Raw genomic sequence first — 19,354 nt, forward strand, 5'->3', positions numbered from 1 at the left:
TCTGTTTTACTTTCATTAAATTTTAATTGTCTTTCTCTCTGAATATTAATTCACTAACAAAATATTTTAAAGTCTTAAATTTGATATCTTAAGTCAGTTGACCCTCATTAGTCTAGGAAAGACCTTAAGATATGTTTAGTTTGTTCTTCTTACTCTGAAGTTGGATTATACAAGCTATTGTTGGAGAATTATCATGTTTATTATTCATTAATATTTTCACTGAAGGAAATTCCACACTTTCTATTGATGTTTAGCAAACCTCAACTTACTCTGAAATGGTCATACCCCTAAAGTATGGTTGAATGTGTGTCATCCAAGCAAACATATCTTTCTCACTTTATCTGCATAATCATACCCAATCTAAATATGGAAAGAAAAATACCTTCACTCTTCTATGCCATTGGGAATGCAGAAATCTCTCGATAGCAACTTTACCTATGTGATAAAGAGAAAAGAATACCCCGGGGCTAGCAAGGGAATCTTTACAGTACAGCAGAATGTTTTTCTTTCTATATTAATACCAAATGGTTTTCTAATTATGGACACGTTTACTTCCTTTTCTCTTCATAGTTTAAATCAAAATTATTATTTTTTATTTGTCACTATTTAATATACAGGCTTGACCCTTCTTCATTCTCAACTAAGCATTCTATGCCTATACCAAGCATGGTACCATCCTACATGGCAATGACTACTGCTGCCAAAAGGAAACGGAAATTAACAAGGTATGATTAAACATAAACTGGTTTGGTTCTATAATTATGTAAGTTAATCTTTATATGTTATTTTCTATTGCTTTTTTATTTTTTGTAATTAGACTCTCAATTCATGTTTAAGCATACTTAGGGTAAATTGCTCTGAATGGGGTACTGGATTTATATTATCAAAGGGAGATCTTGAAAAACTCAAGTATTTCACTTGATATTTATATAAAATATTTCCTATTTCAGAGTTTTAAAAATAAATTGAAAAGTTTTCTAGCTGCCAAAAATACTTAATTTTAACTTTTCTGGGGTGACAGTTTTTACTTATTTGGTTATTTTTACTTATTTCATTATCCTTTTTAAACATTACCAAATTTCTTACATCATAGAATTACGTTATTTTAATGGATTATGATATATGATTAAAATACAATGAGTGAAGAGACTTTTATTTCTGCCTAAGACAGTATAGCTTGTATCAGACCACCCCACCCATCAAGAACAGTTGTAAAAAGTGCATAAAATAGAACCAACAGCTGCTTGAAGGCAATGGAGAACAACCATTGTAGCCAGGATTGAGAGCCTAAGATCCCAGAGAAAAGGGAAACATGCTATAGATAGCCAGACTTTCTCTGCCTCTGTTTTTTATTTAGCATTTGCCACTTTATGGCATAAGACATAGAGGCCAAACAGAAAATGGAAACTTAGAGCTATTAGCTGTCTTACTGAACTACGGAATCAAAATTATTCTGTACAGTTTTTGTCCTCAAGGTATTCGCCAAGTACTCAACTTTGTGGAATGAGAGGCTAAGACACCAAGCTGAAAGTAGCTGCTAAGAGGCTTAAGTATTAAGCAGAGTGTTGATGTTCTTGTGAGGCTTTCACAGAAAAATTGGAGTTCAGGGATCACCATGAAGAAAAGGCCCTGTTAAACACATCAGGATTTTATTTGAGATCCCTGAAGGGTAGTTCACTAGGAGTAGGGCAGCCCAGAAATAGGCCAGTTCTTGAAAGTCTGAAAGAGACCTTAGACCAACTCAATTTTTGATTGGATCAAGGTGATTTATCTTTGCTCTCCTTGCCACAGGAAAATTAAATTATCTCTGGAAGAATATACCATCTGGAGCCTCTATAGTTTTTTTTTTTTTTTTTAATATATCAGTGTTTGGCACTTAAACAAAAATTACAAAGTATGCCAGGAAACAGAACCAAATGACTAAAAATTAAGAGAAAAAAGCATCATAGGAGCAGTGATTCATACATGAGGCAGATATTGGGATTATCAGATAGGAATTCAAAAATTTTAACTGTATTGGTTTCAAATACTTTCCCAAAGAACCAGATTCTATTAAAATTAATCAAATGGATATTCTAGAACTGAAAATATAGAATTTACTGAGATAAAGAACTCAATAAATCAATTCAGCAGATTAGGTACAGCAGAAGAGAGTATTAGTGAACTGAAAGATAGATTTGTTTTTTATTTTTTATTTTGTGGGTATGTAGTAGGTGTATATATTATGGGGTGCATGGGATATTTTGATACAAGCATACAATGTGTAATAACCACATCAGTGTAAATGGAGTATCCATCCATTTATCCTTTGTGTTATAAACAATCTAATCATACTCTTAATTATTTTTTAAATGTACAGTACATTATTGTTGACTGTAGTTACCCTCTTGTGCTATCAAACACTACATCTTATTCATTATATTTAGATTAAACATCCCCCCATTAACCATCCTCCCCAATCTCCCGAAAAACCCTTCCCAGCCTCTGGTAACCATCATTCTACTTTCTGTCTCCATGAGTTCAATTTGTTTGATTTTTAGCTCCCCAAAATAAGTGAGAACATGCCAAGTTTTGTCTTTCTGTACCTGGCTTATTTCACTTAACATAATTACTGTCAGTTCCATCCACGTTGTTGCAAATGACAGGGTCTCATTCTTGTTTCATGGCTGAATGGTACTCCATTGTGTATACGTACCATATTTTCTTTGTCTATTCATCTGTTGATTGGCACTTAGGTTGCTTCCAAATCTTGGCTATTATGCATAGTGTTGCAATAAACATGGTAGTGTTTATATCTTTTCAATATACTGATTTCCTTTCATTTTAGTATATATCTAGCAGGGGGATTGCTGGATCATATGATGACACTATTTTTAGTTTTTCGAGGAATCTTCAAACTTTTCTTTATAGTAGTTGTACTAATTTACATCCTCACAAACAGTATACAAGTGTTCCCTTTTCTCCACATCCTCGCCAGTGTTTGTTGTTGCCTGTCTTTTGGGAAAAAAAAAAAAAAAAAAAAACATTTTAATTGGGGTGAGATGATATCTCATTGTAGTTTCGATTTACATTTTTCTAATGATCAGTGATACTGAGTTACCTTTTCATATGCTTGTTTGCCATTTATATGTCTTATTTTGAGAAATAAATTTTTTTTTATTTTGCCCATTTTAAAAATCAGATTATTAGATTTTTTTCCTAGAGTTGTTTGAGCTCCTTATATATTATGGTTATTAATCCCTTGTCAGATAGATGGTTTGCAGATATTTTCTCTCATTCTGTGAGTTGTCTCTTCACTTTATTGATTGTTTCTTTTGCTTTACAGAAGCTTTTTAACTTGATGTGATCCCATTTATCCATTTTTGCTTTGGTTGCCTATGTGGGGTGTTACTCAAGAAATCTTTGTCCAGTCCAGTGTCCTAGAGAGTTTCCCCAGTGGTTTTTTTTTTAGCAGTTTCATAGTTTGAGGTCTTAGATTTAAGTTTTTATCCATTTTGATTTGATTTCTGTATATTGCAAGAGATAGGGATCTAGCTTCATTCTTCTGCATATGGATAAACAGTTTTTCCAGCACTGTTTATTGAAGAGACTGTCTTTCCCCCAATGTATGTTCTTGGCAACTTTGTCAAAAATGAGTTTACTGTAAATGTATGGATTTATTTTGAGGCTGTCTATTCTGTTCCACTGATCTATATGTCTGGTTTTATGCCAATCCTGTGCTGTTTTGGTTACTATAGCTCTGTCGTGTAATTTGAAGTTAGATAATGTGATTCCTCCAGTTTTAATCTTTTTGCTCAGGATAGCTTTGGCTATTCTGGGTCTTTTGTGGTTCCATATAAATTTTAGGATTGTTTTTTCTATTTCTGTGAAGAATGTCATTGGTATTTTGATAGGGATTGCATTGATTCTGTAGACCACTGTGAGTAGTATGGACATTTTAACAATATTGATTCTTCCAATCCATGAACATAGAATATCTTTTTATTTTTTTGTATCCTCTTTAATTTTTTTACATCAATGTTTTTATAGTTTTCATTATATTTCATTATAGAGATCTTTTACTTCTTTGGTTAACTCCTATTTTATTTTTAGCTTTTGTAAAAGGGATTACTTTTTTTTTCAAATTATTTCACTGTTTGTTTGTAGAAATGCTACTGGTTTTTCTGTATTGATTTTGTATTTTGCAACTCTACTGAATTTGTTTCTCAGTTCGCATAGTTTTTTGGTGGAGTCTAGGTTTTTCCAAATATATGATAAGATCATGTCATCTGTACAGAAGGATAATTTTACTTCTTCATTTCCAATTTGGATGTTCTTTCTTTCTTTTCTTTCTCTTGTCTGATAGCTCTACTTAGGACTTCCAGTACTATGTTAAATAATAAATACTGGTGAAAGTGGGCATCCTTGTCATGTTCCACAACTTAGAGAAAACGATTTCAGATTTTCTGCATTCAGAATAGTATTAGGTGTGGGTCTGTCATGTATGGCTTTTATTGTGTTGAGATATGTTCCTTCTATACCCAGTTTTTTTAGAGTTTTTATCATAAAGGGATGCTGGATTTTATCAAATGCTTTTTCAGCATCAACTGAAATGATCATATGGTTTTTGTTCTTCATTCTATTGATATGATGTATCACATTGGTTAATTTGTAAGATGGTTATGTTGAACCATCTTGCATCCCTAGCATAAATCCCACTTGGCCGTAATGAATGATTTTTTTGGGTTTGTTATTGGATTCAGTTTGCTAGTATTTTGATAAGGATTTTTGCGTGTGTTCATCAGGGATATTGGCTGGAGTTTTCTTATTTTGATGTGTCCTTTTCTGGTTCTGGTATCAGAGTAATACTGGCCTCATATAATGATTTTGGAAGTATTCCTTCTGCCTCTGTTTTTCAGAATGGTTTGAGTAAGATTGGTATTGGTTCTTTTTTAAATGTTTGGTAAAAATCAACAGTGAAGCCATCAAATTCCAAGCTTTTCTTTGCTGGGAGACTTTTTATTATGACTTCGATTTTGTTACTTGTTATTCATCTGTTCAGGTTTTGGAATTTTTTCTGAAAAACAGACTGGTAGGAAAATATCTAAACTGATATGCAGAATGATAAAAAATATGGGAAGAAGTGAAAGAGACATGGGACACAATTTTTAAAAGGCTAGAACGTATGTATTTTGTGTCTCAGAAGGGAATGAGAGAAAGAATAGGGAAAAATAATATTTGAGATGATGGCTAATACTTATTCAAAACTAACAAGACACTAAACCATGGATTTGAGAAGCACTGCAAACCAAAAGCAGGATTAATATAAAGAGAAACATACCTAGGTATATAGTAGTAAAACAACTAAAAAAGATAAGGAAAAATCATAAATATATTGAGTTATATGACTAGAAGTTCATGATACATTCTTTATATACTATAAATTGAATGCAATGACAAAATATACTGAATAAATATAAAATGGATCTGACTTCCTCTACCTCTTTTTCTTTGCTATGTGATCATGGGGAGAAAAGTTTATAGAAGACCTTAAAATGACTCTTTTTAAATGTATTTTCCACCAGGAGCCTGTTATTTAAGCAACAGGAAACAAATTTACAAGTAACCTACTTATTTGTGCTACATAGAGTATCTTCTCATAAGTGAATTTAATATCTGTCTTCGTCCCTCCTAAACAAAGTATAACAGAGACTTGGAATGTGTAAATTTAAAATTTATGGATTTTTTCCTAAATGTCTCATCTATGACATTTAAAATTTTGTATTTGCTAAGGTACAAATTTGAATTGTACAATTAGTCTGGTTTATATACAGAAGTCAGTCACTTTATGAGTGAGCCTAGCTAACCACAATCATCTGTTTTGTCTACTTTTATCACTAATTTGCATAATGTCAGTTTTGTCATTTGTTCCATTAATTAGTTTTAGTGAGTTTTCTTGTCCTTCACTGGTAGTATGTTGTGTTTACTTAGATGTCACAAATGTTTATAGATAAGAATCACTTTTAAATGTGAACTTAGCTATTATAAAATCAAATGGTTTTTCAGGAAATGTCCAGGTATGTGAATTGTGTCTTTGGAGTGATTTTAGATAAGTTAAAGGGCTTCCACATGAACAACTAATATTGTGAAATAATATTAAAGGACATGTAAAGAAAGTAACTTGATTTCTTATAGCCTATTAATTGTTATATTACATTCCCTCTGGTACCAGTAATTAGATCCTGCCATTGACTAAGGTTAAAAGAGATTAATGCTAGAAATGTACATAATTACTTTTTTTAATCTTCCTTTTCCCCAATTAAAGTTACATGAGCTTCAGAGTAATAAACTGTGGTATTTTCCATTTAGCAGCTTTATATACATATTTAGTTGTGTATTTTTCTAATACAGTTTTTAAAATAAAGAAGGGGAAGCTCTCTATATATGTATTTCATTTATTTTGCATAAAATAGCATTAGAGTTTGAAAGCACTGGATATTCCAAAACCTACCCAACAGATTTTTTTAAATAATTGAGAATATTAGATTTTTAATCTTAACAATTTATGTAATATTTCTGTAGCAGACTATTTTACTAAATTGATTAGCCTATCAAATATTTAAATATAATACATACATAATGTTAGCTTTTACTTCTCAATTATATTAATCAGAGTTTTGGATTGTTTGTTTTGTATTTATTTGGTTAATTGGTTTCTTGTTTGTTCCACAATCTTTTAAGCACCCCATAGCAGTTTTATACTTGCCATACATTTTTATTTTGTTTTGAAAGATGTCTAATTATTTCAACTAGAAATTATTTCAAACAAAATAGTATAAGAGGTATTATGTTAATTGAGTAGAAACATTCTCCCTATATAAGGGAGCAAAAGATTAGTTCTTCACTTTATTTATAGTTATGGCAATATATTTTGCACACAACTGGAAGTGTCTTTGGATTTCTCAGTATAGTCTTTAACATAATTTGAATTTGCACTCATATCAGTTTTAAGTCTTTGTAGTTTATGACCTAAAACATAAATGTTAAACATTTCATCAATGGACTATTTAACTAAATCATAAAAATGTTTGGGTATATTTTATATAAATACGCAATTTATTAGGGTTGGATTTTATTTCTAGAAATATGAGTTCTAATCAAATAGCTTTATTCAAAAGCCTAATTTTCAAGAAAGAACATGCTATGAGTAAAAAGTAGGGTCCTGGAACTAGCCAAAGTGAATAATCGTACTGTGAAATAATAAAGACAACTTTGGGATAAATTTAAGAAAAAACAATGTTTTATCAAAAGTAACTAATAACATTGCTTTATATTTGAAAAAATAAAATCACCAAATGATCAAAAAAGAATTTCTGCCTTGGACAGCTGATTTGTACAAAAAAGCATGTTTAATATTCAAAACAGAATCATAGTAATTTATCACCATTTAGGAAGTGGGGACTACTGTAGTTGATATATTATTTGTGCATACAAATTTGTGATTTTACCTTCATAAACTGTGTATTTTTCATTACTTCCACTGAGTAGTCACCCCTTATTCAAGTTTTGCTTTCTGTGGTTTCAGTTACCCATGGTCAACTGCAGTTCAAAAATAGGCGATTGTAGTACAATAAGATATTTTAAGAGAGAGAGAGACCACATTCACATAGCCTTATTAAATGTATTGTTATAATTGCTCTATTTTATTATTGTTAATCTCTTACTGTGCCTAATTTATAATTTAAACTTTATCATAGATATGTGTAGGAGAATACGTAGTATATATCCTGTTTGGTACTATCCTCGCTTGCAGGCATCCACGGGCAATCTTAGAAGATATCCCCCCTGATGATAAGGTTACTATATAGTATCTTTATTAGTCAGAATTTCCCTCAACTTAGGTTGTTTGAATCAGTGTGGAAGGTTGTTCTTTTTCCACCCAACGCCCAATCCTACCTGTTAAAAATTGATCTACCTTAGGACTAGGAAGTATTGCTGTTTTTCAGGGCCCAGATCAAACTCATTGCATCCACAAAATTTTCCATTATTCTTTCTTACTCTACACTCAAGAATCTATAGCTCCTTGTATTATGAAAACCTTGGCACTGTATTTTTGCTTTACCTTATATTATTTCATGTATTTATCTTATTTTTTTCTCATCTCCACTGTATGTCTATTCTATAAGCTTTAGGACAGGAATTTTTGTGCCTTATTTATTTGTATATCCTGTAACACAAGGCCATAATAGGTGTTTAGTAATATGTCAACTCAAATTGAGTAAGAAATTTGAACCATCACAGTGTAAGACTGATTAAATTTTTGAAGCTAGAGCAAATGAAAACAGGTCATTCTTTTTATTTCAGTTTCAGTGATTGTAATAATTAGAAATTTTTATTCTGTTACCCTGCTTTCATTTTAAAACAAAGTTTTTCAAACAATCTCACTTGTTTATACCTTTCAGATTAGGGTTCTTGGTCCAAATTTGTAACATGAGCTTAGGTTTTGTTTTTGTTTTTGTTTTTGTTTTTTTTGTTTTTTACCTCTTGTGACTATGTGCTACTGATCTCTACATTTTAAATAATAGTGCTTGAGTGCTTGCTCATCTGCCAGCAAAGCACCCTGGAATATTCTGCTACAGAATTGTAACATAGACCTACAGTCATAACATTCAATTTGAATAAATATATTAAATATCCAATTTAAAATCACGCACAGCTAAATTTCTCTGTGGGCCAAAAATGTATTTAGTACCTCCACTTCTGTGATATTTCACAACCTAATATTTTTGTGTTTTATTTCTTTAATTACTGTTGCATGTAGAATGTGTATTAGAACTTTGAGAGATAAAAAAAAATGCTTAACTAAATTAAAAACTTTTCCCCTCAAGTTCTACATCAAACACTTCGTTAACTGCAGACATAAATTCTGGATTTGCCAAACGTGTTCGACAAGATAATTCAAGCGATAAGCACTTACAAGAAAACAAACCAACAATGGGTATGTCTCAGCTTTTAATTTGATATTTAATGGTATGACTATGTAACACACTTATAGTACTTTACGTTTTTTATTGTGTTTTCGTAAGAATCTCCCTTTATTCATCACCTTTACTATATGGTAGAACAAGTATTATTATCCACATGTTATAGATAAGGAAACTTTAAAACACAAAAAGCATTTACCCAAGATCACACAGATACTATATTGGAGGAACCAAAACTCAAGAACCAGATCTTACAGCTCTACATTATACACCCTTTTAGTTATCCCTACTGCCTCATAATAATTGAAGTAATTGGCTAAATGTATTATTTAATGTTACTAATTAAGTATATTTTACAGATAAACTATACCCACGTTAAATTTTTCTCTTAGCGTAATATTTTGAATAATTTGGCCTCTAACTCAATGTATAACTACTACACATATTCCAGTCTATATCTAGTTATAATCATATTGTAACTCCCATTGGCAAGTTGGAAAAGATACTGATGGATCTTTCCCATCAGTTTGAAAGATACTACATTCCATCAACCACATATGGGAGTGACATGAGTTCATGATAACAAAACTACTTCAGTTAAACTAGTGGTATATATCATGCCAGCCAGTTTCCAGGCCCCAGCATCTAGACTTCTGTCTCTCTGATACTACAGTTCCTAAGACTTCACTCAGAAACTATTTATTTACTAGGCATTTACCATGTCTTGTGATGAATACAGAGAGCAGTAAGACATAGTTTGATTGTTCTCTGTAGGAACTTATAATTATAGCAGATGGAATTTAAAGGTGTCTCATGATACAATGTTTCTAAGAATAACAAGAAAGCTATTGTTACTTTTTTCTGTCAATGTCCTTAGATTAGAGTAATACAAAATTCCTCAGTAACTTTGTCAACCTGTATTGGTAAATGCTTGCTTCCTGTAGTAGCCAGTGTTTACCTTAAGTTCAATGGAAATTGAAACATCAGACAGCAAATTGAAACATCAGACAGTAAGGTAGTAAAGTATAAAATTTGCCTTGATTATTTGGTTTGACATGTTGTACTTAATACTTAAAAATGTGTATCTGTAGTTAGTGTAGATGTGTACTGCCCCATTGATCTTCTGAAAAAGTTCTTCAAGAATCATAATTCTACAGCCAAATAATAAATTTATAAAAACTCTCAAATCATAGAAATTGGATTTTTCTAATATGCTTATTATCTGAAGATACAAATGCATCAAATATCTCATGTATAAAGAGAAGTGAGTAAAAATATCAACTACGGGGAAAAAAAAAAGTGGGAGATGATACTAAACCACAATGCTTGCCAAAGAGGTATTCGTTTGTAAGGAAAGATATTTTATATACATTATAATGTTCAAGTGAAAATGCCCAAATGCACAGCAGAAAAAAGTGAGAATTGAGACTGCCTTCCTTAGAACGTATTAAGCCAAGTTTTCTAACAAACAATGTACCAATGTACAAATAAAGAAACATATAACCATCAGTAGGGAAAAAGGCAACTCCTGTTAACTGAGCAATTAGAGAAATAAGAAACACAGTGTTAAGCAAATATGTCCATCTAAAACTCAAACCTAATGTGGCCCAGAAAGTGGATAAGCAATTAAACTGATCCTGAAAATAGTCAATGGCACCTTGTTGTAACAACACTTTGTTGAGTAGAAAATGATGGGGAAAGCTAATGAAGAACCAGAAGAATGGGCATAAATAGAACATACTTGAGAGGTGGCAGTAGGGAAGAGCTACAGGATTAAGATCAGCCCTTTAGGAAGTACTAGATGCAAATGATAATTTTAAATTGAAAAAGTATGGAAGTTTAAATCCCTGGGGAAATAATCCAAGGAATGAGAAAAAAATGGTGATACAGCAAAGAAAGGAAGAAATGCTTGTAGAAATGGTCTTTTATGAGTCAGAAAGAAAGAAAGTGAACATAGTAATTAATTCAATGACTTCACCTGATGTCTGTGTATGTGCACACACTCACTGAAACTTCAGTTTGCAATATGAATTTGAACCGCTTTTAAAAACCAAAGGTATTAATGTCTCTTTGTTGTTGTTGTAGTATTTTAAATTATGTTAACTAACAACTATGAATTTCAAGAGTAAATTTTCCTTTCTATGGTTATGATTTTTATAAGTTGAATGATGAAAACTTTTTGAATGATACTTATGCCATATTTATGCATCTTTTTATTTCTTCTCTAGAACATAAAAGAAACATCTGTAAAGTAAATCCAGGCTTGGTTAGAAAATTTGGAAGAAATATTTCAAAAGGAAATCTAAGATAAATCACTTCAAAACCAAGCAAAATGAAGTTGATCAAATCTGCTTTTCAAAGTTTATCAGTACCCTTTCAAAAATATATTTAAAATCTTTGAAAGAAGACCCATCTTAAAGCTAAGTTTACCCAAATACTTTCAGCAAGCAGAAAAATGAAACTCTTTGTTTTCTTCTTTTGTATTCTAAAAAAATAAAATTCCAAAAGAAAAGGTTGTCTTTTAAGTTTTTTAAGTATTTGTTGCCTTTTAAAATCCCTGAGTGTAAGTTACCATGGTGGCAGCTTAGTTTTACTATGCTACAACAAGTTGACTAGGACATTTTAGTAAATGGTAGTGAGTTAAATTATCTTTATTATTTTTTGAAAATAAGAATTTAGAAGTGGTAAAATTATGGCCCAAGATGTATTTGGCTTGCTATTATGTTTCAATACATTGTTTTAATCATATATATGACTTTCCTTTTCAAAAATAATGTACAAGTGTCGATATATGTGCCCATAAAATCATTGTAAATATTATTTAAGTAGTCATCACAAATAAAATATTGTTCCTGCTACTTGATATATTAAAGATGTAGATTTTAAAGTGTTTCATTTTCTTGTCTCATTACTACCCCTTACATACTCTAAACCAATGGTCCCCAATCTTTTTGGCACCAGGGACCAGTTTTGTGGAAGACAAAACCACAGACTGAGAGTCGGGGGATGGTTTCAGGATGATTCAAGCACTTTACATTTATTGTGCACTTTGTTTCTATTATTATTACATTATATATTATATATATTATTAAATAATTACATAACTCACCATAATGTAGAATCACTGGGAGCCCTGAGCTTGTTTTCTTGCAACTAAACGGTACCATCTTGGGGTAATAGGAGACAGTCACAGATCATCAGGCATTACATTCTCACAGGAAGTGTACAACTTAGATCCCTCACATGCACAGTTCACAACAGGGGTCACACTCATGAGAATGTAACGCCGCTTCTGATCTGATACGTGGCAGAGCTCAGGCAGTAATGCCAACAATGGGAGCGCTCACCTACCACTCGCCTCCTGCTCTGCGGCCTGGTACCTAATAGGCCACGGTTGGGGACCCCTGCTCTAAACTATTATTTTATAGAAAATGTGAATTTTGTAGATTTGTATTTTAGATACGATCAAGATATGTGGTGCCAGAGTCAAGTCTGAAAATAATCCACAGGCCTCGTAATGATAATGGGAAAAGATGTTTCAGTCATTCTTGCTGCTATAGGAAGTACATGGAGCTGCAACTTAATTATACAACCTTGTTTTCTTGCCTTGCCTGTCCTGTTTGTTTGCTGAATGTAACACATTTGGCCAAATGCACTTTTAATTTTATGCAGCACAGGACCCTTCACACCAAAGCAAACAAGCTGAAACATTTTAAGCCTTTCAGCTAATCAAGTTTTTCCACTTAAAATCTGGTTGGGAGAGTGTGAGAATAATCTTTAAGGTCCCTTTCAGCTCTGACACTGATGATTCCATATTTATAGAGCATCTTCAGGATCTGTCATATGGAAAACCACCATACACACTTTTTTTTTTTTTTGGTCCCTTCGTCATTTGGTTTTTGAGTGTGTTGCCTGTTTAACAACCACTTTCACCTCTGTATTCCTTTCAATTTTAGGTAAAAGAAATCTTTTTACCAGATAGTGATGCGTGGTGGCTACCATGATTAATAAGTGACTAGACCTCATGGTCCTCCTCATACCATAAGGTATAAGCACAATTTTCTTATATACCATTTTTATCAGGTAGAGATTTGGCCTTCTATAAAAATTAATAAAAGGGCCTTTGTCATAGAACTATATTAACGGGAAGTTAGGGGGAATAAACCATAAAGAATGTGGGAAAAGAAGGCGATTAACTATGTGAATTTAAACTAAAACAAGAATGCTATTTGATAAGTCACTGTGAAAACATTTTTAAGTGGGCCTTATGTAAAAAGTAGATCAATCATAAGTGAATATGTAACCATGAATTTTCACAAGGTGAACATGCCCATGTAACCAGCACTCAAATGATGAAATAGAAAATTATCCATACCTAGGAAGACTCCCTTACACCTTCTCCCAGTCACCACCTCCCTCAATGGTAACAGCTATCCTAACTTCTAACAGCACAGTTTGATTTTTAATTGATTATTTCTTAAAAAATTAATATATGTACTTTTAATTAGTACATAATAATTGCACATATATGGGGTACAATGTGATATGTTGATATATGTATACAATGTGCAATGATCAAGTCAGGATTTTAGCATATCCATCACCTTAAAACTTTATGTTTGTGTTGGTAACATCAGAGATATATTTTAACTAAAATAACTAATTTTTATTTTTAAAAAATGTTCTTCTAGAAAATGATACAGAATGGTATGAAGTAAATGTGCCTCCTCCTCATCTCCTACTAATATCATTCCCAGGTGCAACCACTGTTAATATTAGGTTGGTGCAAAAGTAATTGCGATTTTTGTCAGTACTTTCAATGGCAAAAACCACAATTACTTTTGCACCAACCTAATAGTTTAGGTACCATGCCTAGACATTTACTTTTGTCATATATATAGAGAGAGAGAGAGAAAGAGAGAGAGATCTAGATCTATATTCCTATATTCTTGGGGATTTTCTATGAAAATAGGATCGTACTTTTTATATTGTTTTGCACTTTTCATTTTTTTTTTTTAATTATACTTTAAGTTCTAGGGTACAAGTGGATAACGTGCAGATTTGTTACATATGTATACCTGTGCCATGTTGGCGTGCTGCACCCATCAACTCGTCAGCACCCATCAACTCGTCATTTACATCAGGTATAACTCCCAATGCAATCCTTCCCCCCTCCCCCCTTCCCGTGACAGGCCCCGCTGTGTGATGTTCCCCTTCCCGAGTCCAGGTGATCTCATTGTTCAGTTCCCACCTATGAGGGAGAACATCCGGTGTTTGGTTTTCTGTTCTTGCAATAGTTTGCTGAGAATGATGGTTTCCAGCTGCATCCATGTCCCTACAAAGGACACAAACTCATCCTTTTTGATGGCTGCATAGTATTCCATGGTGTATATATGCCACATTTTCTTAATCCAGTCTGTCACTGATGGACATTTGGGTTGATTCCAAGTCTTTGCTATTGTGAATAGTGCCGCAATACATATACGTGTGCATGTGTCTTTATAGCAGCATGATTTATAATCCTTTGGGTATATCCCTAGTAATGGGATGGCTGGGTCATATGGTACATCTAGTTCTAGATCCTTGAGGAATCGCCATACTGTTTTCAATAATGGTTGAACTAGTTTACAATCCCACCAACAGTGTACAAGTGTTCCTATTACTCCACATCCTCTCCAGCACCTGTTGTTTCCTGACCTTTTAATGATCGCCATTCTAACTGGTGTGAGATGGTATCTCATTGTGGTTTTGATTTGCATTTCTCTGATGGCCAGTGATGATGAGCATTTTTTCATGTGTCTGTTGGCTGTATGAATGTCTTCTTTTGAGAACTGTCTGTTCATATCCTTTGCCCACTTTTTGATGGGGTTGTTTGTTTTTTTCTTGTAAATTTGTTTGAGTTATTTGTAGTTCTGGATATTAGCCCTTTGTCAGATGAGAAGATTGCAAAAATTTTCTCCCATTCTGTAGGTTGCCTGTTCACTCTGATGGTAGTTTCTTTTGCTGTGCAGAAGCTCTTTAGTTTAATTAGACCCCATTTGTCAATTTTGGTTTTTGTTGCCATTGCTTTTGGTGTTTTAAACATGAAGTCCTTGCCCATGTCTATGTCCTGAATGGTATTACCTAGGTTTTCCTCTAGGGTTTTTATGGTATTAGGTCTAACATTTAAGTCTCTAATCCATCTTGAATTAATTTTCGTATAAGGAGTAAGGAAAGGATCCAGTTTCAGCTTTCTACATATGGCTAGCCAATTATCCCAGCACCATTTATTAAATAGGGAATCCTTTCCCCATTTCTTGTTTCTCTCAGGTTTGTCAAAGATCAGATGGCTGTAGATGTGTGCTGTTATTTCTGAGGGCTCTGTTCTGTTCCATTGGTCTATATCTCTGTTTTGGTACCAGTACCATGCTGTTTTGGTTACTATAGCCTTGTAGTATAGTTTGAAGTCAGGTAGCGTGATGCCTCCAGCTTTGTTCTTTTGACTTAGGATTGTCTTGGCAATGCGGGCTCTTTTTTGGTTCCATATGAACTTTAAAGCAGTTTTTTCCAATTCTGTGAAGAAACTCATTGGTAGCTTGATGGGGATGGCATTGAATCTATAAATTACCTTGGGCAGTATGGCCATTTTCACAATATTGATTCTTCCTATCCATGAGCATGGTATGTTCTTCCATTTTTTTGTGTCCTCTTTTATTTCACTGAGCAGTGGTTTGTAGTTCTCCTTGAAGAGGTCCTTTACATCCCTTGTAAGTTGGATTCCTAGGTATTTCATTCTCTTTGAAGCAATTGTGAATGGAAGTTCATTCATGATTTGGCTCTCTGTTTGTCTGTTACTGGTGTATAAGAATGCTTGTGATTTTTGCACATTAATTTTGTATCCTGAGACTTTGCTGAAGTTTCTTACCAGCTTAAGGAGATTTTGGGCTGAGACAATGGGGTTTTCTAAATATACAATCATGTCATCTGCAAACAGGGACAATTTGACTTCCTCTTTTCCTAACTGAATATGCTTTATTTCTTTCTCTTGCCTGATTGCCCTAGCCAGAACTTCCAACACTATGTTGAACAGGAGTGGTGAGAGAGGGCATCCCTGTCTTGTGCCAGTTTTCAAAGGGAATTTTTCCAGTTTTTGCCCATTCAGTATGATACTGGCTGTGGGTTTGTCATAAATAGCTCTTATTATTTTGAGATATGTTCCATCAATACCGAATTTATTGAGCATTTTTAGCATGAAGGGCTGTTGAATTTTGTCAAAGGCCTTTTCTGCATCTATTGAGATAATCATGTGGTTTTTGTCTTTGGTTCTGTTTATATGCTGGATTATGTTTATTGACTTGCGTATGTTGAACCAGCCTTGCATCCCAGGGCTGAAGCCCACTTGATCATGGTGGATAAGCTTTTTGATATGCTGCTGGATCCGGTTTGCCAGTTTTTTATTGAGGATTTTGCATCGATGTTCATCAGGGATATTGGTCTAAAATTCTCTTTTTTTGTTGTGTCTCTGCCAGGCTTTGGTATCAGGATGATGTTAGCCTCATAAAATGAGTTAGGGAGGATTCCCTCTTTTTCTGTTGATTGGAATAGTTTCAGAAGGAATGGTACCAGCTCCTCCTTGTACCTCTGGTAGAATTCAGCTGTGAATCCATCTGGTCCTGGACCTTTTTTCATTGGTAGGCTATTAATTATTACCTCAATTTCAGAGCCTGCTATTGGTCTATTCAGGGATTCAGCTTCTTCCTGGTTTAGTCTTGGGAGAGTGTAAGTGTCCAGGAAATTATCCACTTCTTCTAGATTTTCTAGTTTATTTGTGTAGAGGTGTTTATAGTATTCTCTGATGGTAGTTTGTATTTCTGTGGGGTCGGTGGTGATATCCCCTTTATCATTATTTATTGCGTCAATTTGATTCTTCTCTCTTTTCTTCTTTATTAGTCTTGCTAGCAGTCTATCAATTTTGTTGATCTTTTCAAAAAACCAACTCTTGGATTCATTGATTTTTTGGAGGGTTTTTTGTATCTCTATCTCTGTCAGTTCTGCTCTGATCTTAGTTATTTCTTGCCTTCTGCTAGCTTTTGAATGTATTCGTTCTTGCTTCTCTAGTTCTTTTAATTGTGATGTTAGAGTGTCAATTTTAGATCTTTCCAGCTTTCTCTTGTGGGCATTTAGTGCTATAAATTTCCCTCTACACACTGCTTTAAATGTGTCCCAGAGATTCTGGTATGTTGTATCTTTTTTCTCATTGGTTTCAAAGAACATCTTTATTTCTGCCTTCATTTCGTTATGTGCCCAGTAGTCATTCAGGAGCAGGTTATTCAGTTTCCATGTAGTTGAGCGGTTTTGATTGAGTTTCTTAGTCCTGAGTTCTACTTTGATTGCACTGTGGTCTGAGAGACAGTTTGTTATAATTTCTGTTCTTGTACATTTGCTGAGGAGTGCTTTACTTCCAATTATGTGGTCAATTTTGGAATAAGTGTGATGTGGTGCTGAGTAGAATGTATATTCTGTTGATTTGGGGTGGAGAGTTCTGTAGATGTCTATTAAGTCTGCTTGGTGCAGAGATGAGTTCAATTCCTGGATATCCTTGTTAACTTTCTGTCTCATTGATCTGTCTAATGTTGACAGTGGGGTGTTGAAGTCTCCCATTATTATTGTATGGGAGTCTAAGTCTCTTTGTAAGTCTTTAAGGACTTGCTTTATGAATCTGGGTACTCCTGTATTGGGTGCATATGTATTTAGGATAGTTAGCTCTTCCTGTTGAATTGATCCCTTTACCATTATGTAATGGCCTTCTTTGTCTCTTTTAATCTTTGATGGTTTAAAGTCTGTTTTATCAGAGACTAGTATTGCAACCCCTGCTTTTTTTTGTTCTACATTTGCTTGGTAGAGCTTCCTCCATCCCTTTATTTTGAGTCTATGTATGTCTCTGCATGTGAGATGGGTCTCCTGAATACAGCAGTCTGATGGGTCTTGACTTTATCCAGTTTGCCAGTCTGTGTCTTTTAATTGGAGCATTTAGTCCATTTACATTTAAGGTTAAGATTGTTATGTGTGAACTTGATCCTGCCATTATGATATTAAGTGGTTATTTTGCTCGTTAGTTGATGCAGTTTCTTCCTAGCCTCGATGGTCTTTACATTTTGGCATGTTTTTGCAATGGCTGGTACTGGATGTTCCTTTCCATGTTTAGTGCTTCCTTCAGGGTCTCTTGTAAGGCAGGCCTGGTGGCGACAAAATCTCTAAGCATTTGCTTATCTGTAAAGGATTTTATTTCTCCTTCACTTATGAAACTTAGTTTGGCTGGATATGAAATTCTGGGTTTAAGATTCTTTTCTTTAAGAATGTTGAATATTGGCCCCCACTCTCTTCTGGCTTGTAGAGTTTCTGCCGAGAGATCTGCTGTTAGTCTGATGGGCTTCCCTTTGTGGGTAACCTGACCTTTCTCTCTGGCTGCCCTTAAGATTTTTTCCTTCATTTCAACTTTGGTGAATCTGGCAATTATGTGTCTTGGAGTTGCTCTTCTTGAGGAGTATCTTTGTGGCATTCTCTGTATTTCCTGGATTTGAATGTTAGCTTGCCCTACTAGGTTGGGGAAGTTCTCCTGGATGATATCCTGAAGAGTGTTTTCCAACTTGGTTCCATTTTCCCCCTCACTTTCAGGCACCCCAATCAGCCGTAGATTTGGTCTTTTTACATAATCCCATACTTCTTGCAGGCTTTGTTCATTTCTTTTTCTTCTTTTTTCTTTTGGTTTCTCTTCTCGCTTCATTTCATTCATTTGATCCTCAATCACTGATACTCTTTCTTCCAGTTGATCGAGTCGGTTACTGAAGCTTGTGCATTTGTCACGTATTTCTTGTGTCATGGTTTTCATCTCTGTCCATTGGTTTATGGCCTTCTCTGCATTAATTATTCTAGTTATCAATTCTTCCACTTTTTTTTCAAGATTTTTAGTTTCTTTGCGCTGGGTACGTAATTCCTCCTTTAGCTCTGAGAAGTTTGATGGACTGAAGCCTTCTTCTCTCATCTCGTCAAAGTCATTCTCCGTGCAGCTTTGATCCGTTGCTGGCGATGAGCTGCGTTCCTTTGCAGGGGGCGATGCGCTCTGATTTTTTGAATTTCCAGCTTTTCTGCCCTGCTTTTTCCCCATCTTTGTGGTTTTATCTGCCTCTGGTCTTTGATGATGGTGACATACTGATGGGGTTTTGGTGTGGGTGTCCTTCCTGTTTGTTAGTTTTCCTTCTAACAGTCAGGACCCTCAGCTGTAGGTCTGTTGGAGATTGCTTGAGGTCCACTCCAGACCCTGTTTGCCTGGGTATCAGCAGCAGAGACTGCAGAAGATAGAATATTGCTGAACAGCAAGTATACCTGTCTGATTCTTGCTATGGAAGCTTCCT

The 19,354-nt window shown here is 34.1% G+C and overlaps 1 protein-coding gene across 5 annotated transcripts in view; it reads left to right on the plus strand.

Annotated features, from left to right (window-relative positions):
* Positions 1–11,852, plus strand: part of KIF18A (kinesin family member 18A) — an 85,042-nt gene extending 73,190 nt beyond the window's left edge. For all 5 annotated transcript variants that reach the window (XM_015434961.4, XM_005578343.5, XM_065528361.2 and 2 more), the window contains exons 15-17: positions 618–725; positions 8,868–8,977; positions 11,192–11,852. In XM_015434961.4, coding sequence (XP_015290447.3) covers positions 618–725; positions 8,868–8,977; positions 11,192–11,274 — 301 coding nt within the window. In that variant the 3' untranslated portion in view covers positions 11,275–11,852. The remainder of the gene's footprint in view (positions 1–617; positions 726–8,867; positions 8,978–11,191) is intronic.
* Positions 11,853–19,354: the final 7,502 nt, after the last annotated feature.

The sequence above is a fragment of the Macaca fascicularis genome, chromosome 14 (genome assembly GCF_037993035.2).
Source record: "Macaca fascicularis isolate 582-1 chromosome 14, T2T-MFA8v1.1".
Taxonomy (NCBI): Eukaryota; Metazoa; Chordata; class Mammalia; order Primates; family Cercopithecidae; genus Macaca; species Macaca fascicularis.